The following is a 23,044-nucleotide window of genomic DNA, read 5'->3' on the forward strand; positions in this document are numbered from 1 at the left end:
GGTCATAGGCTCCTGAGAGGTTCAGGATCTCAAGTTTCCTGCCATCCATTTTTACTTGGGCTAGGTGGTGGTTCACACCTGTAATTCTACACGCTGAGAGGCCAAGGCAGGTGGATTGCTTGAGCTCACAAATTCGAGACCCTGTCTCTAATAAAAATAGAAAAACTGAGGCAAGAGGTTTATAGGCGAAAGGCCTATATGCCTCTGGTTAAAAAAGCTGTTTGAGAGGGAGCAGTGAAAAGACTTTGTGAGGCATGCTTGTGAGAAACTGAGGCAGAATCCCATATGGCCGGGTTGGTTGTGGGCATAAAACCCCCGGACTTAAGGCCCACATGGGAGCGGAGGCTTGCAAACGAATTTCTGTATGCCTTAGGAATTTCCTGATTATGCTTTGCTTAAAGTAAATGCTTCTGGGACGGTGAGGCCAGTAAGGCAGGTATTCAATCTACCTTTCTCCCCCAGAGCCTCAGGCTTTATCAGATAAGAGCAAAGAAGTAATGGCTAACATGTTCTCCATTAAGTCATGTATTTTTAGGAGAATTAAGTTAGATAAAGTATCAGTTAATCTGGTTTATCCATAGGCCCATAAGTACCAGGCAGTAAGAGGCCTGGGGCCAAGGTTTAAGTGATGTGTTTATTGATTAAGTTATGTATCTATATAAGCTTTGGTGGAAGAAATAAAGATTGCCACATGCCATGAGAGAGCGGTGGTCCCCTTTATCTTCCATACAATTTCAATTGAGGGTCTTATTCTCCGTGACACTGCTTCTCTGTGAGACTCTAACGGTAACAGAGCATCGCTTGAGCCTAAGAGTTGGAGGTTGCTGTGAGCCATGATGCCACGGCACTCTACCCAGGACACCTTGAGACTGTCTCAGATTAAAAAAAAAAAATCAGTTTTACTTGGATTTCTTGTCTGAACCTCCAAATTGTTTGAAGAATTGGCATGTATATCTCTGTTTTTCAGATGAGGAAAAGGTGCTTAGGGAGACTGGACGACTTGCTGAGAACCATGTGGCCCCAGGTCCCTGCCTGGTTGTGCATTGCTCCAAGGCATTGACCCCTATGGAAAACATGGCACAAATGTCTAAGAATCTCCTGCCAGAAAGTCTGAAAATCCGGCATGCAACAATTTCTGACCTACAAAAATGGAAATGCCAAGTTGTGCAACCTAAATTCTAAAACAGCATGAAGTCTGTCCTGGGCTGACCACATCCATGTTGTGGTGAACATAGTACTGGGATTTAGGGGGCTTGTGATGGAAAGCAGGCCCCCTGGAATGGCTGCCTGCCAGCCTCAACCACCATTTTCTTTTCCTGACACCCCAGACTTGCCCTGAGTCGATGCCAGGCCATCCCCTTCTGCTCCCTGCAGCTTTTCTGCCCAGGCTCGCTTGGTGTCCCAGGACCTCTTTCAGCCACCTACACTAGTCTGAGCCCTTCCAGCTGCGCTGTTCACCCCACACCCGCCAAGGTGCTAGCTCTCTAGACTTCTTTAGGAGACCCTAGCCAAACCCAGAGCCCAGGAGGCAGCAGGCCCTTGGGACATGAGGTCTGACTATGGACCCATTTCTTTTTTTTTTTTTTTTGGCCGGGGCTGGGTTTGAACCTGCCACCTCCGGCATATGGGACCGGTGCCCTACTCCTTGAGCCGCAGGCACCGGCCTATGGACCCATTTCTTTGGGGGAACTATGGACCCATTTCTTTGGGGGAACTTAGAATACTCAACTATTCCCAGGCCAAATTGGTGTCTCCTCCAGTGGCCCTACTTGTGGGGGTTGTAGTGTCAGGTTGAAGGGTGCCCAGGCAGTGCTCTACCAAGAAGCCAGACCAGAGAGCTCTGGCCTCTCTGGGTCCTCCCTTTCTAGGGGACCCTAGTCCTGCTCCCCCAAGGTGGCATAGAGGCACGTAAGGGGAGTGGCACACCTGGGCTAGCCCATGTACCTGCAGACAGGTTTTTGGCTGGAGTGGCTGCCCCTAGCTAACCAAGTGCTGCCTGAGCCTGAGTCTTTCTGGGGCATCCCCATCCCTTAGAGCTTGAGATCTCTCCACCTGCCTGCCTAGGCAGAGCCAGTGCTTGGCTAGGATCATGATTGTTCCGACCCTGGTTATGGGCTAACTGACCCCTAGCACCTACAAACATGACCTTATTTGGAAATTGATCACTGGGGGTGAGGGAGTACACTCCAGTAGGACTGGGTCCTTAGAAGAAACAGATACAGGAGATGAGAGTCGGGTGGTTCCTCTACAGGCCATCAGGACCCTAGCTGCCATCATAGGCTGGGGTGAGTCAGGAATGTGATTCCTGCTAAGACCTAAATTTTGCTATCATTATCCAGAGCTGAAAGGGAAGACATGTCTGCGGACTTGACTGTCGTTCATCTTTTAGTCTGCAGCAGGGACCTCTCTGGGCTGCTGGCCCCACCTTCTCCCTGGCTGACTGTCCCAGCTCAGGGCCCTCAGGACCTGGGAGCAGCCCACTCTCCTGTGGCTCCTACCTGCCCAGGCACCTGACTGCACTGACATTCCTGGGACTACCAGCTCTAGTGCCCACCCTAGGGCCCTGGGCAACCCAGAGAGCAGCTGGCCACAGACAGGCCTAAGGCATACCAGGGCTCAAAGGAGGACCCTGTGTCCTTCAGGGCCCTGCTTTCTGGGCTGCCAAAAGCCTCATTTCCAGTTAAGTGTAACCTGCCCTGGGTTGCAGGAGTGTGGGGAGAGGTTTCCGCCAATAAACAGCCTCAGGGTTAAGCTGAGCCAAAGTGAAAGGCCTGAGACTGCATTTGCATGACTGTCTGTCCCTGAGGCCTAACCATCTCTGGGGTCCTCAAAAAAATTGGGGTAATTGAGGTGCACCCAGTGCCATTTGGCCTGTGTGGTTTTGTGCTCCTGAGCCTGTCCTAGAGGCCTCCCAGCTCCTACCCAGAGTACCCTCCCCACCCATCAACCTGGCCCCAGAGTGCTAACACTGCCTCTCCCTGCTAGGGGCGCTGCTGCCCTCAGCCTCCCTCCCTTTGGGGACCCCACCCCTAGGCCACACTGTACCCAGGTGACCCATGCACTGTGCTGCTGGGTCTAGCATCACCTAGAGCAAACAGAAGCCCTAATGTCCACCCACACTGCCTGGGTCCTCTAATGGCATCTCTGGAACTCACCTGCCCCTTCCAAGGATCTTGAGCGCCCAGACTATGGGGTCCCACCAGAAGTAGCACTGTGGGCAGAGTGGCCTGCAGAGGGGTAGCTGAGGCCAGGGGACCAAGGGCAGGTGAGATCACGTCTGGAAGGCCTCAGGCCCACCTGAGCCAGCCACTTCCTGCCTCCCCTCCTGGCCAGCCTCTGGTCTCTGCTCTGGTCAAGTTGGCCATAGCTGGGTCTCAGGCACCCTGCTCTGGTGGTAACACAGGGGAGAACTATGGCCAATGTGGTGAGGTTGGGGCTGGACTCTCCATTGATGTCACAGCTCAGCTGGCCTTGGTGTGGGCTGACACAGCCAAAGAGAAACAAGGAGCCACAGGGTGCTGCTGTCTCTGGTCAGCAGGAAGCTCTGTCCTCTAAAGTGGCAGCAGACTCTCCAAGGCAGCTTGGGGTGGGGGTGGGGGCAAGAGTCCAGGTAGGGTAGGAATCCAGCTCCACCTTCCTGCTGACCTGAGGATTGACCTAGCCCCTAGTCCCTTGACCCGAGAAGGAAACCTAAGCCCTGGCCCTCCCTCCAGTGGTGTCTAAAGGTCTTAGCTGGCCGGACCTCCTCCAGGGCCCCACACCACCCAGGCTGCCCACCTCTGATCCTGAGAGAGAGTGATGGATGGCTGGAGCCAGGCTTAAGCACCTGCCAGTGATGACAGGGTCACTGTATCTTCCCCGCCAACTGAGTTTCCAGACAGGGCCCCGCCCTTCTAGCCCCAGAGGGAGACTCACACCTCTGAAACACGACTGACATTGGTGCTGAGGGTGTCCTGCACACTCCTGGACCATGGTAGGGACAGGCTTGGGATGGAGTCCCTGATGGCCCTCAGCAGCTAGTACAAGAAGGCAGGCTGGGGGCCTGCAAAAAGGGGCTGGAGGCCACGAATGGGCACAAGGATGGTAGATTAACATGCTTCCCTGCAGAGATGGAGTTTCCTCAGCCCTTCAGCCCTGCCTCCTCTTACACATCTGGTCACCCTACACATGCCTAGGTCCTACCAGGGCAGCCTCAGAGGATCATGGGTGTAGGCATGGGCAGAAGGCCCATGTCTGACACACCAGCTGTGGCGAAATTGAAGTCATCACAGCAGAGGAGCCATGTTTCATCACCTGGGGGGTGCTGCACTCCAATCCTCCCAAATAAAGACCCTTTGTCCCTGAGCCCCCACATGCCAGGCACACTTGTGCAACTGTCAGACATACTGGTGGACAGACACACAATGGCAGCAGCAGGCATAGGCAGGGCGTGTTCCCAACACCTATGTGTCCCAGCCCACACCTACCCTCTCCAGGGCCAGACTGCAGGGGACCCCAGGCTGTTGAGGTCCCCTGGGGCAGGACCCTGGGGCCACACAGTTTAGAGTGGCCTTAACTGGGAGTCCTAAGAGCAGACCAGCCAAGCCTAGCCAGTAAGCAATAGTCCCAGGACATGGGAGTGCAAGCAGCTCCAGCCGCAAGAGCCTCTGGCTAATGGGCAGACCCTTAAGCCTCCCTGCTGCCACCAGAGGCTGCTCTCCAGGATGGGGTACCAGGGAGCCCTCTTCCCTGCCCTACATCCGGGGCTGAACCAACTAACAGGACAGTGTGACCAAAGCCATCAGTTCTCTCTGGCAGGATATACCCCAGCTGCGGCCAATCCTGAGTTCATTGACCGGTGGGCTGAGGGCTCCGGACGTAGACACCTGCTCTGCCCTGTGTTTGCTCCCAAGACGCCTGGTGCTTCTGGCACTGTGAAGAGTCCTGGCCCCAGGGCAGAAGTCCGTAGACACATAGCATACCACCCCCACAGGATGCTGCTGCACTCTGCCTACACGCCAGGATATACCTGGAGACAGCAGACACACCACTCACTCACACAGCCGCCTGATGCATCCACATGGATCTACAGACCCTGGGCCACTCTTGGTACTTGGTCCAGGTGACAGGGATGTGTAGCGTGGGTCCAGGACACTATTGTGGACATTAGGAAGGAAAGCCCATGCTGAGCTCCTTGGGGGCCCTTGGAGCAGACCCCTCCCAAGCCACAGGCCCCACCAGGTAGGCAAGGGTGATAGATCCCCAAGCTGGCCTGTGGCCACAAAGGGTTAACCTGTGTGGGCTGCACCAAAGGTTTACACCCAGGTACCCCAGGTCCAGGTGGTGTGGTGTGAGGCCCGTCTGTACACCCCAACCTCTGAGGGGACCTGGAGGCAGATAGGGTGGGGGTGCTGGCAAAGGCACTTAATCCTGACGGCAGGCCAGGCCTGGGGCCCCAGAAGATGTTCCAGTACCCTGAGCCTGACATTCACACCAGGATAGAGTGGCACATACAGTGTGGGGGACAGGCTGTGATCCAACGCACAGGCAGGGCCCCAGCACGTCAGCCTCAGGGCCAGGAGGGTCTACTCAGGACCAGCCAGGATGCAGCCCTGAGACCAGGGCTTAGGAATGGTGTTGGGCCAAGTGCCATGATTTGGGAATGCCCCCAGCAGCTGGCAATCTATGGCCCCAAGTCCCACTGGCCCTGTGCCCCAGCTTGGTAGGCAGCAGGGTTAGACTGTATTCTCACAATTCAACTCAGGGAGGACAGGGTGCTGCTTGGGGCAGAGCATGGGGTCAGCGAAGTGCTGACCACTAGGCTCTGGCCACCACCAGAGGCTGGGAAACGACTGGGCACTTGGGCCTCCCACCACTCCAGCTCCAAAAGGGAATGTCTCCAGCAGGAGAAAGCATCATTTCCTTGGCTTCCCTCCCTCTTGGGACCCCTGCCAGCCTCTGCTGTAAACAGTGGCCTGGCCTGCACCCACCTTCAGGAACCCAAACTCAGGCTGGAGGTGATGCACATTTCCCTCCCACCTCAAAAGCCCAGACCCCTTCTACAGCCTAAACTGAAGTTGGTGAAAGGTGGGGCCTGGCCTCTCCTGCATCAGGTGCCCACCCCACCTGGCCCCAGCACAGCCCAAGGGAATTAGAGGTAAGTGGCTAATGGCCTCCCCTCACAAAGAGGGCAGAGCTCCCTGGCTCTCAGCCATCCTGCCCTGGGTCCTATTCTCAGGGCTCCACCTGTCCTCACAGACTCCGGGACTAGACAGGTGGGAGAATGGCTGCTCTTGGCTCCTCAGAAGACCCCCACATGGTGTGGCCAGGCCTTGGCAAGGCACAGGAGGTCAGGCCCCAGCCCATTCCTGTGGGGGTGGGGGTTATTCCTAGGGGCCAGAGAAGGAAGACAAAGATGAGTGACCCAGGACCCAGCCAGGCAGAGAGGCCCTGCCTCTGCAGATCTATACCTGCCCATCACCCTCTCCAAGGACTACTATGCCTCCATAGAGACCCTGGGAATTCCCTCCAGCACACAGCCTCAGTTTCCCCAGTGTAAATGCTGTGCCCAACAAGGGAGCCCTGAGCAGGGAGCAGAGTGGGCTCCCCAAGCTCTGTACCTCACTTGGGCTCCTAGGGCCCCAGATCAGGTCTTCAGTAATTGGGAAGAGGAAGGAGGCAGTCACACCTGCCACAGCCTTCTGGATGGAGACCCCAAGATTGTGTTCCACATAGGCCCTCGCTGGCTGCTAGGACAACCTCGGTTAGACTGGAATATGAAACCGGGACTCCTCCAGATAGTCCCAGCCCCTGATGCCACCCTGGGGGAACCCAGGGAGAGTGGTGGGATTAGGTCAGCAGCCAGGCCCACTGCTAACCAGCATTGGCCAACACTGGTTGGTTGGTCACTTGGCTGGCTTGGCTGCCTCACTGCCTTGTAGGCCTTAGGAAGGGCCGTCTTGTGACTCCTCCCAGGCAGGCCAAGGTCCTAGAGGACAGGTAGTGGCTAGGGTTCCACTCTCTTCCAGCCTCCACCTGACCCACCTCCCACCCAGCTTGCACAGGACCTACCTGCCATCTGCCCACCCCTGCAGTACATCCTCCCTCAGGAGATGGCCCTAGGCCAGCCCTCCTGAGCCCTCTGGAGAAGTTAGGGGCTAGAAGGCGCCACCACCTGCTGAGGGATCCTAGTGCCAACCAGAGATGGCACCTTGGCAGCTCTGCAGAGGTAGAACATCCTGAGGCCTGTTTACATTACAGTCATTAATCTGAGTTTGAAGAGAGCCAGAATGGGCTAGGAGTAGGGGGTCTCCAAATGCACAGGTCCATGGTGGGGCCCAGGTTTGGTCTCAAAGGGGCAATTCTGGCCCAAAAGGCCCAGAGGGACCCTAGCCTTTGGGGTGTGGTGGGTTTCACTGGGGAAGGTGGTAAGGAGTAGAAGCGCTGGGGTCACTACACCTGTGCCTGTGGGTACCCTCCAATCCCACACAGAGCATAGCCTGTGTGCAGCCTGCACACCCACTGACTGGCTCCTGGCCTCCCTGTCAGGGACCCCTCTCCCATAGCCTCCCAGGGTTCCAGCACCCCATGGCCACAAGGCCTGGGATGTCCATAGCCACTGCCCTCCAAGTCTCTGGCCATGGGCAGGGCTGAGCAAGGACCTGCATGGACACTTGTCCTTGTCCTCAGGATAAACACAGTTGCAGCAGGTGCAGGAGCTACCAGGAGGGAGCTCATCTAACTCCCCACCCCCATCAAGTCTGTCCTAAGGCTGTGTATGGGAATCTGCAGCTATGCCCTGCGCTCTGGCTGTTGCATGTGGACAGATCCTTCTGCCCCTGCCCACACCTCAGCAGCCTCCACCTCCACCAACACAATGACCAGGCAGCACCCAAGGGCAACAGTGAGAGCTAAGGACGCTTTATTGCAGTGACCACAGGTATTAAGGGGGGATCCTCTGAGTTGGCAGCTCCTCATATGCCCAGGAGCACCCCAGAGAAGCTGGTGCTGTGAATAGTGAGAACCACCCCAGAGCTGTTGTCCACAAATACCAAGGCATACTGTCTAGCCTGCAATCACCCACAGTGGATGTTACTATGGTGGCGCCAGTCCAGCCATTCAGGCTTAGGGGTCTGGAGTGACCATATGGCCAATGTTTCTCCTGCTTCCGCTGGCTAGAGGGGCCCAACCAAGGCCCCCAGCCCATCATGGTCCCTAAGCCCACCCACTGTGTAGCCTGAGCCTGAGTGCGCCCATGACCCCTGCTCTGGCCTCACCTGCAGGTGCAGCAGCCCCTGCACCTGGGCCATGAAGACCCTGTTGTTGCTCTCCAGGCCTGACACAGCCTCCAGGGACCTGGCAGATCACAAAGGGCAAGATGAGGGCAGAGCCGGCCCTGGGCCAAGACCATACCCTAGGCCCAGAGATCCCTATGGTCCCATGTCCCTTCTAGATGCCCACCTGGGACCCCAGTCTCTGGGGGCTCACTCACACATGACGATGGGACATGCACAGGGACTCGATGCAGATGAACATGCGCACGGAGTCCTGGGCCCAAAGGCGTGACTGGCCCTGCAGCATACAGTGGCCTTTGGAGAGAGCCCTTAGGGAGGTGGTGCACAGGGGCCAGGCCCAGGAGGGGCTGCTGGGGTTGGGTGAGGGAGGGCCTGAGGCCCAGGAGGATAGCTGTGACCCCACAGCCCAGAGGACAGGAGACAATGACCCCCACGCCCAGTCCAGGGTCCTCAGCAGAGCAAGTGGCAGCTCTCCAATGGGACCTAGGCCCAGGGCCAGTGATACTGGCACCCACCCGGGAAGGTCCCTACCCCACACATGCTGTGGGCCCAAGCTCACCCATGTGCAGGCTGGCAGAGAACTGGAACCTGCTAGACACGTGCGCTGTGAATCAGCCTGAGGACAAGCTCAGGCTGGACCCCCGTAGGAAGGCACCCTGGGCAGTGGGCTGTGAGGTACAGCAGGTGAGTGGCTGGTTGCAGGGCCTGTACCCTCCCCTGCAAACCAGCACAGAGGAAGCCCCAGTGATTGTCAGCCCATGACCTGGGCCCTGGTTCTCTCACCAGTGGACAGGATGGGGCTGACCCTCCATCCTTGCCCACCTGGGCTTCAGGACACAGGCTTCAGATCCCAATGAGCAGACAAAGTCCCACCAACCCCCACAGAGAGGGTCTCCCTGCCTCCCCACAACTCCAGGCCCATTTTGGCATAAGGCGGGATCTGGGCCCACAGTTTGACCTGATGCCACGCCTTACCCTCTGTGCCCAGCTCCCCCGCCAGACCCCCAGGCGACTATCAGTGGTGGCCTTGGGCCCATCTTGCCTATGGGGTACACACCTGCACCCTTGCCCCCTGTTGCACTTGGTCAAGGCCTCTGGAGGCCCCAGGACCCGGCCCACCCCCACTCACGACCTGAAAGCCACAAAGCTCCAGCAGCATCTTCTTGTCCACCATCTGCAGGTCCCTCAGCTGGCAGTGGAAGGCCTCAGACACCAGCTGTGGGCCCAGTCCTTGGAGCAGCCCTGGGAACTGGTGCTCAGTAATCTCTGTGGGCAGGGGAGCAGCAGCAGAGGGTCAGCCCAGCCCAGTACCTCTGGCCTTGGGTGGGGAGGGGAACGTTACCTTTCAGCATCTCCTGAAATTCCTGAAGCAGGATCTCCTGGGTGACTTCTGCACTGAGGAGTCCTGGGGGACCCAAGAGGCCTTGCTGAAGAGAGGCAGAAGAAAAGCAAGGGCCTCAGTGGGTCTCTGTGGGAGTCTCAGCCATACCTTTCCCTGGGCTCAGACCCCAGTGAGGGCCTAGGAGGGCTGGCCCCAAGCAGCCCAGGGCTCACCAACTTCTTCTCTTGCCCACGGCACCGTTTCTTCAAAGCCCCTTAGTCCGGCCACTGGACAAAGTGCAGCCACGTCATGTGGGCATCTAACAACTCAGGTCCCAAGGCCTCAGGAGACTGCAAGGTCAGGGAACTGGGCTAACATGGTGACCACCAGGCTTCTGTCCTACTGTGCCTGGCACAGGGCTGAGAACCTCAGGGCATTTGGTTGGGAAGGATGCAGACAGACACAAGAAAGATGCTGAAGGCCAGTAGGGCCAGTTAGCCACCCTGAGGGACTCAGAACCCAGACATCCCCACTTCAGGAGCACAGGCAGGCCAAAGACCAGGCCACTGCTCAAGCCAGGGCTGAGGCCCTGACTCCCAACATGGGTTTGACCCTGGCAGAGGTAGAGGCAAGGGTGGTGAGGGCAGGGGGAGTAGGGACAGGACAGGAGCCAGTAGTCTAAGAGCCTGTCCAAGAATCCCAGAGACAGTGTCAGGTCAAGAGCCAAAGGAAGGGTTGGGGTTGGATGTTGGGGCAGTGGGTACAGGCCTTGGTCCAAGTACAGGCAATCTCTGCACTTAGCCCAGCCCCACTTCTCAGGCTTAAGCCTAGTGGGCCTACCCTGTTCAAGCAAGGGTTGGGAAGGGCCAGGCAGAGCTGCCCAATGCCGTTCTTAGGCCCGGTTCCTGCCCCAAAGCTGGGGCAGAGGCAGAAGAGCCCCAACCCCAGTCAGAGGAGAATTTGTGCTTAAGGGGTGTGAGCTGGGGAGAGTGTGGCCTGGGAACCAAGCATGGAGGTCTGCATGGCAGACTTAACGAGTGTGGAATGGGGCGGCGCCTGTAGCTCAGTGAGTAGGGCGCCGGCCCCATATGCCGAGGGTGGCGGGTTCAAACCCAGCCCCGGCCAAACGGCAACAAAAAAATAGCCGGGCGTTGTGGCGGGCGCCTGTAGTCCCAGCTGCTCGGGAGGCTGAGGCAAGAGAATCGCGTAAGCCCAAGAGTTAGAGGTTGCTGTGAGCCGTGTGAGGCCACGGCACTCTACCCGAGGGCGGTACAATGAAACTCTGTCTCTACAAAAAAAAAAAAAAAAAAAAAAAAAGAGTGTGGAATGGGCAGGAATCTAACAGAAGCTGCCTGGCCAGGAGGGAGCCCCCTGCCAGGGCAGGGTTTGCCAAGAAGTCAAGGCCCAGGCCATGGACCCATCCTGAGGTCAGCCTTAACTCTAACCCAGCAAGAGCCAAGTTCTGAGGTTAGGCCTGTTCTCCTGAATGGGGGGTCCTCTCTAGTGGACCAGACAGGCCTCTCTCCTAGGGGTTATCCCATCCCTGACCTAGGCCCCACCTAGAGACAGTTCCTCCTCCCATATTGGGGTCTGCTTGTTCCCCTGGCTGCTACTTCCCCTTGACATGCCAACGACTGAGGTAGCAGGGAGCAGATGGAGACTAAGCCTACCCAACAGGAAGGTAGGCACCCCAGATGCAGGGGAGCACACACCAAGCTTGAGGCCTCTGACTTCTAACAATCCCCAGGCTGATCTTGGCCTTTATTCTCTAAGGAACTGCCACCAAGGGTGTAGGTGGTGCCTCCTCCCCTTCCTAGGTGGCTGGTTTGATCCCAGCCCTGCCTGGCACCCTTCTGCCTGCAGAACCAGCCTACCCTCCTCAGGTGGGAGAGCTGTAGCCTTAACTCTCCTTGGCTTGCCCATGTGGAAAAGGGCCACAGGCTCTGATGGGGCAGCGTGGGCTGAGGCAGCTGGGCAGGCCGCCAGAGAGACACCCTTGGGAGGAGGGAGGCTAGGATCAAAGGCATGAGGACTGAGGGGCTGCAGGGACACCACCTCTGCTCCCCTCCCCACACAGGACAGCAGCAAGAGGCCCCAGGCTGTACTTCAAAACCCCTCAAGAGACCTTCAGCTCAAGAGGGCAGAAGCCCAGGTTTGAGGCAGATGGGGTAGGGGGTGTCTCTAGTCTGCAGGAGGCCCCTGGACAGACTGAGACCTGAGTACTACGAGGGCAGAGCACTTCCTTTGAGAGAGGGTACTGGCCATGAAGGGCCCAGGCTGCACAGGGGCAGGCAAGCCCTGGGATGGAAATCTTACAAGTTTGTAGGGTGCATGGTGTCTGGTGAACCATGGAGTCCCCCCTTTCCCCTAGCATTACACCTAATAGCACAGGTTGCTCAGGGCTTAACAGGCCAAGGGCTTCAAAGGGTTAATGGCTGCAGCAAATCCTCACTTTTGGTCAGGAAGCCTGATCTGGGTCAGAGCCAGGAAACATAGAGCCTGTATAGAGACTGGGAAAGGGCAAGCAGTTTGCCAAGTGGTGCCTGCTCGTGGCCACGTGAACTGGGCCCACCTACCTGGAGGGTGACCGGCAGCCAGTGCTGTGGGACATGGTGGCACTGTGGGCCTTTGAGTGCTGTCGAGCCCTCACGTCCCCCAACAGCATGAGCTGTGGCCGTGGACAGAGGAGGGCCACAGCCCAGGCGATCTCCTGGGGATGGCAGCGCTCAGAGTGGTGTGGGAGTGAGGCCCTGGGCATGCCAGGTTGCTAGTGCACATCTGAGACAGATGAGCCAGAGCGGCCCCATGACTAAACGAAGACACTGCCACTGCTGAGACGCTGCTGCAACCGACCTGCTCAGTCCCCAGCCTCTCTGAACTGTACCCTTGCAGCCCAAGAAGCCCTGACCTCCTCCCCAAGCCCTCCTTCCTACACCCCACAGGCTCCAAGGGAAAGGCTCGAAGATGGAGAAGGGGACGGGACCCCCACTGACCTCTGCTGAGCTCTTCCAGTGAGTAGGGGGCTGAGTTGTGGGCAGGACTACACTTCCCACCCCTTGCTGGAGGGCCCCCTCCTCCATCCTTCCCTTCCCATCACAACTTGGTTTAGTCTGGCACCTCCACCCGCTAATTGCAATGCTGTCCACCAGCTGTGTAGAGTCCATAGCCCCTTTCCTCACCTACCTGATCCAGGGCCTCTTCATCTGCCCCTTCCTGCCCTCTCCCCTCTATCCTCAGTGGCCAAGAGGTGGGGGCCTGCTGCCAGCTGGCTGTCCAAATGTAGTCAAGGCTAAGAATAGTGAGCATATAGGCCCTAGCGGACAGCACTGAAATGTTCCAGATACCCCTTGTGGATTTCCAGACATCAGCAGAGAATGGTGAAGGTGGCTGAGCAAGAGACCCCAACCCCAGGCCCAGCCATCCAAGAGACAAAACTGGAAGATGTGTGGGAAGTGCCCACCAGGGACCCCTCTACCCCCTTACCCTCCTGGTCCTCTGGAGGAAACATGACCTCTAAGGACAAGACTGAGAGGCCAACTCTTACTAAGAGTGGATTGGGAGGAGCAGGAACCTCCCAGAGCACATTCTTGTAGCTTTAAGCTCCTCAGACAATGCCTTCAGCCCCAGCTATACCCAAGCCCTGCTGGGACCCCAGTACAGTTCAGGAAAACAGCCCCCACATGCCTCAATCCAGGCTTGGAGTGGGCTAGTGTTTCAGCCTAAGAGGTCCTGCTAGGGCCACCAGAGCCTCCACAGGCACAGCACCCTACTTCTCTGCACATTTCTCAGCACACCAGCTGGCAGTGTGCTTCCCTGTGACTCCAGACAGGCTGGGCCTCCATCTCTCCCCATTGTTAACCAACAGTCTGAAGGCTGGACCTAGGGCCTGTCCCAGTGAGGCTGGGAGCTACAGGGAGCCAAACCACACCCAAGAGCCAGGAAGGATGAGCCTTTGCATTCCCATCCCCAGGTAACTTCATAAGGAGCGAAGCCCTGTACTGAGAGCAGCTAGGACAGTGATTTGCAGGGCACAAGCATAGGGGGACAGGACCTTCAGCATTCCCTTCACCATGCTCCCTCTGGTGAGTGCAGGAGTCCCCTAGGAAACCACTAAAATGACCCTGCCCTTCTGAATCTCTGAGCTGCCCCCAGAAAGGAGGCTCAGGACCAGCTGCTGGCTCTCCCTAATCCCCAACCCCAACCCCAGATACCCCGACACCCCCAGGCTCTGGAGAAATGGCAAAGAACCCTGGGACGCTATCCCACCAGGTGTTCTGTGGGCTGCCACTGCTGCTACTCTCAGACCCAGATGCCTGACTGTAGCTGGCAGGCCCCTGGCATCCACCCAGGGGCTGCTCTCCACCCATGTCTACCAGAGTTTTCTCCTTATATCAAAAGATTTCAGGCTGGGCACTCGTAGCTCAGTGGTTAGGGCACTGGCCACCTGCTCCGGGGCTAGTGGGTTTGAACCCAGCTCAGGCCTGCTAAACAACAACAACAAAAAAAAAAAATAGCCAGGTGTCATGGCAGGCGCCTGTAGTCCCAGGTACTAGGGATACTGAGGCAGGAGAAATCTCTTGAACCCAAGAGTTAGAGGTTGCTGTGACCTATGATACCACAGCATTCTACTGAGTGTGACGTGACAAAGTGAGACTCTGCCTCAATAAAAAGACTTCACAGCACAGTCTGGACGGTGAGTGATGGGCTGTGCTGGCCAGGGGATGCCACACAGGTGCAGAGGGGCTCATGATTCCTCCAAAGAAAGTTGGCAGGAACAAAGGGTCAGATGCACTCAGCCCAACAGGGTCAACGATCTCCTTTTGTTCTAGGTTAGTACAGGCAGCATGCCATGGCACCACAGACCCCTCTGCTCTGTTGACCAAGGGTTGTCAATGTGGAGATTCCACATGTGATAAACAACAGCATGGGCTCGGCACCTGTGGCTCAAGCAGCTGAGGCACCAGCCACATACACCTGAGCTGGTGGGTTCAAATCCAGCCCAGGCCCACCAATGACGACTGCAACCAAAAAATAGCTGGGTGTTGTGGCAGGTGCCTGTAGTCCCAGCTATTCAGGAGGCAGAGGCAGGAGAATCGCTTGAGCCAGGAGTTGGGAGTTTGCTGTGAGCCATGATGCCACAGCACTCTACCCAGGGAGACAGCTTGAGGCTCTGTCCCAAAAAAAAAAAAAAAAAAAAACGGAAAGAAAGAAAAAGAAGGAAAAAAGAAAAGCAACAGCATGCACTGGGCAAACTCTGTAGTCGCTAACATTCTGCATCCCAGAGCCTCAGGAAACACTAATGGTTTGGAACCAGCGCTGCTGAGGGAAGCGCCTGCAAGCCAGGCTGCAGACTGGCTGGTGCTGGAGTCCAGCGCAGGAGGGGAACGGGGTCCAAGGCTGTGCCCACTGCTGCCACACAGGCCTAATCCCATGGCCAACACGCCATCCCCAGGCCAGGCAGGGATGATTTCTGCCCATGGGCCTCCCCAGCTGAGCCTCCAGATGCACAAAGATCTCTACCAACACTGACACACCATAAAACTTAGGAACAAAAATATAATTAAAGATTTTTTTCACAAGAGTGGATTAAATACATACAAATGGTAAATTAGAGCAATTTTAAATAAACTGATTAAAAAGCAAAGACAAAGATGAGTGTGTATGACTGCATATCCATTTCACAGCCTCTGGAGGGCTAGTGTGTTCACCCTCAGTGGGGCTCTCCTGGTGATAACTTGTGGCCGTGTCCACCACTGGACACAGCACCACTCACAGACATAAGTTTTTCAAACAATGTGATACATCTTCAAAATCTCCTGTGCAGGTGAAATCACAAAATACAAACATAAAAAAGGGAAGACATCAGCAATCAGGGCAAGGCAGCATGGGTCCCAAAATTGAGCCCACACAGCTTGGATACTCACTGGGATGTGCCCTTTCAGGGACCTTTCATGAGTGAGCCCTGAACCAGCACCTGGGAAGGAGCACTCGAGCCTGCCTGTACAGTCAGCAAAAGGGCTCAGAGGACTCCTCAAAGGGCACAGAACCAACCCTCCTGTTGGGGGGACCCCTGTGAGACACTGGGATCTCCACCCTCCACCTGTACAGGACAGGACAGGACCTCATGGACTAAGAGTTTGGAGAAAAGGCTCTGCAGGTACTTGAGGACATACAGCCCCTGCAGGGCTGGGCTGGGCTGACACTGCTCCAGAATACAGAGCCTGTGCCCTAACAAGGCAGACACGCCCGATCCATGCCCAGCTGAGGCTTTAAGGGTGACACCCAGTGGCCACAGAGTAGACAGAATCTTAACTTCTACTTTAGCAAAAACTAAAAAAAAAAAAAAATAAACAAGCACTTTCTAGAATGTTTTCATTCCAACTGACTATAAGCACATTTTAAAAGGCCTGGAACAAATCCCACATCTCCTGGCCCCCCATCCATGGCTGATGCTGGCCATTCACCCTGACCCTGCTAAGCCTCACTGACCACGTGCAGGCCCTAGCCCCACCACCAGGCCCCTCAGCTCTCACCTGCTGATGAGCCAGGGGGCTTTGCCAAGAACGCACGTAGTACTAATAGGCATTACGTTCTATATTTTTAAGTGACCAAATCTAATAAAATGAAAAAACAGGTTTACTAAAACAAGTCTATAGACAATACAAGAGATAAGCTATAAAAACCAAAGTGTGAGCGGCCCCACCCACCAAACCAACCCCAATGGGAACCGGTGCCAGAGAGGGGTGGAGAACCAGGAGTATCCTCCAAACCCACATCACACATTTTGGTTTTTGCTTTCCTTTTAAGGTTTTTAAAATGCTAAACCCAGAATCTGGCGGGTCCTCCTGCACTCGGCAGTGTGTCCAGCCTGCCCACGTCCAGCACTGGCGTTGGCGTCCCTCAACAGCAACAGTGGGGCTGGCCCCATGTGTCTCACTCCTGTGCGATGCTCCTCAGCACGTACTTAACTGTGTAGGCGAAGGCTGCAAACCCCACTATAACAAACAAGTTCGCCAGGGCACCACCCAGGAGTCCATGGTGCCGGTTGGCTTGCTGGAGCCCTGCAAGGTTCGCACCAGCCCCAGGTGCATGCCCATTTAGAAGCTGAATCCCGTTCTGCCCATGATGGGTCTCCCCGTCTGGAACAACGTCTGGTAAGGGGAGAGTCTGGGGTCTGCTACTCAGTTCGTCTTGTGCTTTCTGTTTTTGTTTAATTTCCTAAGAGAAAGATAGCAAGAAATGATGGTTGGTCTAAAGAAATCAGCTCTCTTAGGACTAGCACTCCTGACCTCATGATTCACCACCAAGGAAGTCGTTCTCCTCTGCATATTAACTGCCAATGCCCTCAAGCAGCAGACTGGGCTCTAGCTCCTCTGAACACATGAGAGGTGTGAATTGCCATCATGGAGGCTGTGCCTACAGGGGCCCCATCCCGTGAGGCCCAGCTCCCCCTCCACCACCCCACTCTCCATTCCAGTGCTCCACACCATCTGTTCCCAGTGCCTGAGGCCACCCCTGCCCACCTGGAGTGGTCTTTAGGCCAGCTAGTCTCAACCCTCCCTATACACAGATGCCCCCTCTGTGTACCAAGAAACCCTAGGGAGACCCCTCTGGCACTGTAGTCTTGACAGGGCCTGCCCTCAACCCCTCCCTGCTGACCCACCTCAGGGACACACACTTTCTCTTCAGAAAGAACTGAAACAAAGTGTTTAACAGAGAGGAAGGCAAAGCTTATTCCCAATTGTCACTTTCTTACCTCCACGACTTCAGGAAATAATTCACAAAAGACCTTATCTTTTAAATTAAACGCTAAACTCTGCACTGCCAGCTGTCTTTTCTAGGAAGAAAGAGAAGGGAGATCATCACCAGAAAGCTCATTTCAGCTGTTTCACAAACCCCAAACACACATCAGAGTTGAGGGCTGCTGCCTTCGCGTTGCAGAAAGTACTCAAGCTCATGCTTCACAACAAACTCAAACTCACTCACAGTCCTAAAAAAGCTTACTTATTAGGACCCCCTTGGGGGCTCACACCTATAATCCCAGCACTCTGGGGAGGCTGAAGCAAAATAATCCCCTGAGCTCAAGAGCTCTAGATCAGCCTGAGCAAGACGGAGATGGCCATCTCTAAAAACTGGTGGGTACCTATAGTCCCAGCTACTCGGGAGACTGAGGCAAGAGAATCGCTTGAGCCCAGGAGGAGTTTGAGGTTGCTGTGAGCTATAATCCCACAGCACTCTACCCAGAGTGTACAGACAGTACACTCTGTCTACTTTTAGACAGAGTGAGACTCAGTCTAAAAAAAAAAAAAAAGTAGTAGTAGTAGTAAAAGGTTCATTTCTTTCCTTTAGATTTTTTTTTTTTTTTTTTTTTGAGACAGTCTCATTCTGTCACCCTGGGTAGAGTGCTGTGGCATCACTAGCTCACAACAACCTCAAACTCCTGGGCTCAAGCGATTCTCTTGCCTCAGTCTCCCGAGTAGCTGAGACTACAGGCACCTGCCACAATGCCCAGCTATTTTTTTGTTGTTGTAGTTGTCATTGTTGTTTTGGCAGGCCTGGGCTGGATTCGAACCCACCAGCTCCAGTGTATGTGGCTGGTGCCCTAGCCACTGAGCAACAGGCACCAAGCCATTTTTATTTATTTATTTATTTATTTTAAAGACAGAGTCCCACTCTGTCACCTTGGCAAAAGTGCAGTGGCATCATCATAGCTCACTGCAGCCAAGATCTTCTGAACTCAAGCAATCCTACTGCCTCAGCCTCCCAGAGTGCTGGGACTACAGCACAACCCACTGTACCCACCCTGTCACCAATTAATAACATTAAACTAGATTCCTACTTAGAAAAATAGAAAGGTGGGTGGCGCCAGCCATATGCACTGGGGCTGGTGAGTTCGAACCCAGCCCAGGCCTACTAAAACAAAAAACAAAACAAAACAGCATGGCTCGGCGCCTGTGGCTACTGTGCCAGAAATGATACTGTGAAGACACTCGGGATCATAAGGAAAGGCCTAACTAGAAAATGAGCAAAAAACTATAACACAGGTAAGATCAAAAACAAACAAAAAAACTATAACAGAGGCTGGGTGTGGTAGCTCATGCCTGTAATCCCAGCACTCTGGATGGCTCAGGCAAGTGGACTGCTTAAACTAAGAATTCAAGACCAGTCTGAGCAACAGTGAGACCCAGTCTCTATTAAAACAGCCGGCGTTATGGCAGGCGCCTATAGTCCCAGCTACTCGGGAGACTGAGGCAAGAGAATTCCTTGAGCCCAAGAGTTTGAGGTGGCTGTGAACTATGATGCCATGGCACAGAGTGAGACTCCTGTCAAATCAAAAAAAAAAAAAAAAAAAAAAAGGAAGAGGCTTGGTGCCTGTGGCTCAAGTGGCTAAGGGGCCAGCCACATACACCTGAACTGGTGGGTTTGAATCCAGCCCGGGCCTGCCAAACAACAACGGCTGCAACCAAAAAAATAGCCGGGCATTGTGGCGAGCGCCTGTAGACCCAGCTACTTGGGAGGCAGAGGCAGGAGAATTGCTTGAGCCCAGGAGTTGGAGGTTGCTGTGAGCTGTGATGCGACAGCACTCTACCTGGGGCGACAGTTTGAGGCTTTGTCTCACAAAAAAACAAAAAACAAAACAAAACAGCAACAACAACAAAAAACCAGCCAGGCATTGTAGCAGGTACCTGTAGTACCCGCTACTTGGGAGGCTGAGGCAAGAGAATCGCTTGAGCCCAAGAGTTGGAGGTTGCTGTGAGCTATGATGCCACAGCATTCTACCAAGGGTGACATAGTGAGACTGTCTCAAAAAAAAAAATAGAAAGGCATTCCTACAGCCCCATCCCCTCCAAAGTCCCCTGAGGAAGAGATCCCAGCAGGTACAAACACCAGGTCTGACAGACAGGATTTAATGTGGATAAAAGTAAGGACTAGGGCCAGGTACGGTGGCTCACACATCTAATCCCAGCACTCTGGGAGGCTGAGGTGGGTAGATTGCTTGAGATCATGAGTTTGAGACAAGCTTAAGCAAGAGCAAGACTCTGTCTCTAAAACTAGCTGGGCACTGTAGCGGGCACCTATCGTCCCACCTACTTGGGAGGCTGATGTAAAAGGATTATTGAGCCCAGGATTTTGAGGTTACTGTGAGCTATGAAGCCACAAAACTCTACCAAGGGCAAAAGTACAACTCTGTCTCAAAAAAAAGGAAGAAGAAAGAAAAAAGCAAGGTCTAGAAGGCACAGGGGAATGTGATGCCAAGGACAATGTCCCTGGGAAGTGGGGATACAGGCAGGAGCCCTGTACAGTGACTACTTGCTGAAGAAGAAAGCAACTGAGTTTCAGGAACAGAAAACAACCCCAGACACAGGGTGGAAGGCCAGTGAGTCATCCATCCCACAGGGCCAGGAGACGGACCCTCTCTACCCCTCACCGTGAAGTCCGATGTCTCTATACTGCCCAGAGTGGGTCCCTTCTCCACCATGAAGCTCAGGAGCCCCGTCAGGATGGTAGAGACAGACCAGGCTGGGTTCCACGTGTCCGGGTGGAAATCCGTGATGGAAAGACACAGCCTGCATGCAAGACAGGGGCTCCATCAGCAGGAGCACACACTCCACGCAGCCATAGCCAACTTCAAAGCACCTGGCTCCTGGGAGGCCTTACCTGGTATTGCATTTAAATCTTCCACTGGGAGTTATCATATAAATACTAGGAGGCTTGAAAGGAAATTCTCTGGGAAAAATTAGTTTTCCATGATAATAGCCACCTACATCAAAACAGAAAGAGGAAAGCACCTTGTCACTGTCCACAGCACTCCTAGAGGTTCTTGACTCTGCCCACTAGCCACCCTGGCTGGCCCCACATCCTCACTGCCCTGTCTACCTCACACCAGCTCACAGGCTCACTGACCTCTGCCCAGTGCCCCCACATCATCACATCAACGTAGCACATATGCCAGGCCCACCCCCACTCCTGAATCTCTCTTCCTCGACTGTCTACACTTCCCCTCAGCAAAAGAGGGGAAAGGGGAGAGTCAGAAAGGAACGTGCAAGGGCCAATGCCCCAAGCATGTCAGGAGCTCTGAGTCTAGCTGAGGCCACCCTCCCTACCTGAGGTCCTGACCCATCCAATACTCCCTCTCCTGTAGTACCCATTTCTCCCCGCCCAACTGTATACAACAGCCAACAAGTGCCCCCTGAAACACACCACACTCCCCACTCATACCCTCTAATTTCTACCGACTGCTACCACCCTGACATGGATGCCCTAGAGAGTAGGGGCAGTGGTCTCCAACCAGGCTCTTGGCCCCACAGTGCTCCACCAAACCTGACCTCAGGCCACCCAGCCCAGTGGTGTCTGATCTCCCCGAGGGCCACTCTGAACCACCAACTCAAAGCCCTACCTGGTTTGGGTCCTTTACCCTGGGGCCTCACTCAGCCTCATGGCTGCCCATCAGGAGTCCCACGACAAGATCCCCAACCAGCACCTCCATATGGACCTATGGACCCCTTGTCAAACTCCAGACAACTATACTGTCCATACTCCACTGCCCCAGATGCCACAGCTAAGACAGAATTCCTACTACTTCCTCAAATGGCAACTCCATCCTCTCAGTCAGACTGAGACCAGGAAGCTCCCTGCCCACATCACAACCCTCCATCAGCAGAGCCCCTCCGCCTCACCTTCAGATCAATCCAGAGCCCTGGCCCCTGCTCCCCTGACCCTTCAAGAGGCAACATCAGGGGCGCTCCATCCTTGCCTCACACCCTGGGTGCTCGGTTGGTTGGAAATACAGAGCTTCAGGCCAGTCCCAGGGACTTATGCACATGTGCGCACACATGACATTGGCTCTCAGGAGCCCTGCCTACCCCAGGCCTGTGTGTGGTGTGGTCCTGCCTCAAGGGCTGTGAACAAATTAGTCTACAAATCACCACAGGTTCCCCCGTTCCATAGCTACCCCGCAATGAAGGAAGCCCCAATAACTTCTTTTTGTGATGTTTTTTTTTGGAAACAGTATCACTTTTTGCCCTGGGTAGAGTGCTGTGGTTTCACAGCTCACAGCAACCTCAAACTCTTGGGCTCAAGTGATCCTCTTGCCTCAAATTTTTCATTTTTAGCATAGACAGGTCTCACTCTTGCTCAGGCTGGTCTTGAACTCATAAGCTCAAGCAATCCACCCACCTCAGCATCCCAGAGTGCAATTCTTGCAATTTTACGTCACTTTGGCATCCATTTGAAATCTAAGTTGCCTTTTCACAGTGGAAGCAGGGCAGTACCCTGCTGTTCCTGGTTTTACACTACCCGCCATGTGCTGACTCCCTCCTGCTATCCCCACTTGAGACCACTGTGGGATCAACAATGGAAGGGAGATATGAGCAAGGGTCATCTGCAAAGCCAGTCTGACATGCAGATAAGTCCACCAGTGAGAGGCTACTGTGCCAGAAATGCCACTGTGAGGACACTCGGGATCATAAGGAAAGGCCCAACTAGAAAATGAGCAAAAAACTATAAGAGGTAAGAACAACAACAACAAAAACTATAACAGAAGCTGGGCGTGGTAGCTCATGCCTGTAATCCCAGCACTCTGGATGGCTGAGGCAAGTGGACTGCTTAAACTAAGAATTCAAGACCAGTCTGAGCAACAGTGAGACCCAGTCACTACTAAAACAACTGGCGTTATGGCAGGCGCCTATAGTCCCAGCTACTCAGAAGACTGAGGCAAGAGAATTCCTTGAGCCCAAGAGTTTGAGGTGGCTGTGAACTATGATGCCATGGCACAGAGTGAGACTCTTGTCAAATTAAAAAAAAAATCGGTGCCTGTGGCTCAAGTGGTTAAGGCGCCAGCCACATACACCTGAGCTGGTGGGTTCGAATCCAGCCCGGGCCTGCCAAACAACAACAGCTGCAACCAAAAAAATAGCCGGGCTTTGTGGCGAGCACCTATAGACCCAGCTACTTGGGAGGCAGAGGCAGGAGAATTGCTTGAGCCCAGGAGTTGGAGGTTGCTGTGAGCTGTGATGCAACGGCACTCTACCTGGGGCGACAGCTTAAGGCTCTGTCTCAAAAAAAAAAAAAAAAAAGGGGAAGGAAGAAAGGAAAGCTATCAACAAGTACCTTTCTTTCCTTTTTTTTTTTTTTTTTGAGACAGAATCTCACTCTGTCACCCTCGGTAAAGTACCGTGGTGTCATAGCTCACAGCAACCTCAAACTGTTGGGCTCAACTGATTCTCTTGCCTCAGTCTCCCGAGTGACTGGGACCAAAGGTGCGTGCCACAATACTCCGCTATTTTTAGAGATGGGATCTTGTTCTTGCTCAGGCTGGTCTCAAACTCATGATCTCAAGCGACCTTCCGGCTCGGCCTCCCAGAGTGCTGGGATTATAGGCATGATCTACCACGCCCGGCCCAAACAGCCGTTTTTCTAAAGAAGAAGCAGGAATAGCCAATGTGCACTT

At 54.6% G+C, this 23,044-nt stretch overlaps 2 protein-coding genes across 3 annotated transcripts in view; both read right to left on the bottom strand.

Moving 5' to 3' along the window:
- On the bottom strand, positions 1-12,352 carry C1QTNF12 (C1q and TNF related 12). Its single transcript, XM_053577120.1, is given in 10 exon segments — positions 1-8,048; positions 8,256-8,334; positions 8,471-8,567; positions 8,833-8,941; positions 9,403-9,539; positions 9,616-9,700; positions 9,828-9,965; positions 10,435-10,499; positions 11,469-11,605; positions 12,171-12,352. Coding segments are annotated over 10 exon segments (1,125 nt in total). The 3' UTR covers positions 1-7,952.
- The window catches only part of UBE2J2 (ubiquitin conjugating enzyme E2 J2), a 22,946-nt gene continuing 10,817 nt past the window's right edge, over positions 10,916-23,044 (bottom strand). For both annotated transcript variants that reach the window (XM_053576647.1, XM_053576648.1), the window contains exons 4-7: positions 20,254-20,356; positions 20,024-20,162; positions 17,351-17,431; positions 10,916-16,812 (exon numbers count right to left, since the gene is read on the bottom strand). In XM_053576647.1, the coding sequence (XP_053432622.1) occupies positions 16,528-16,812; positions 17,351-17,431; positions 20,024-20,162; positions 20,254-20,356 (608 nt within the window). In that variant the 3' untranslated portion in view covers positions 10,916-16,527. The remainder of the gene's footprint in view (positions 16,813-17,350; positions 17,432-20,023; positions 20,163-20,253; positions 20,357-23,044) is intronic.

The sequence above is a fragment of the Nycticebus coucang genome, chromosome 22, assembly GCF_027406575.1.
Source record: "Nycticebus coucang isolate mNycCou1 chromosome 22, mNycCou1.pri, whole genome shotgun sequence".
In the NCBI taxonomy this organism is placed as follows: Eukaryota; Metazoa; Chordata; class Mammalia; order Primates; family Lorisidae; genus Nycticebus; species Nycticebus coucang.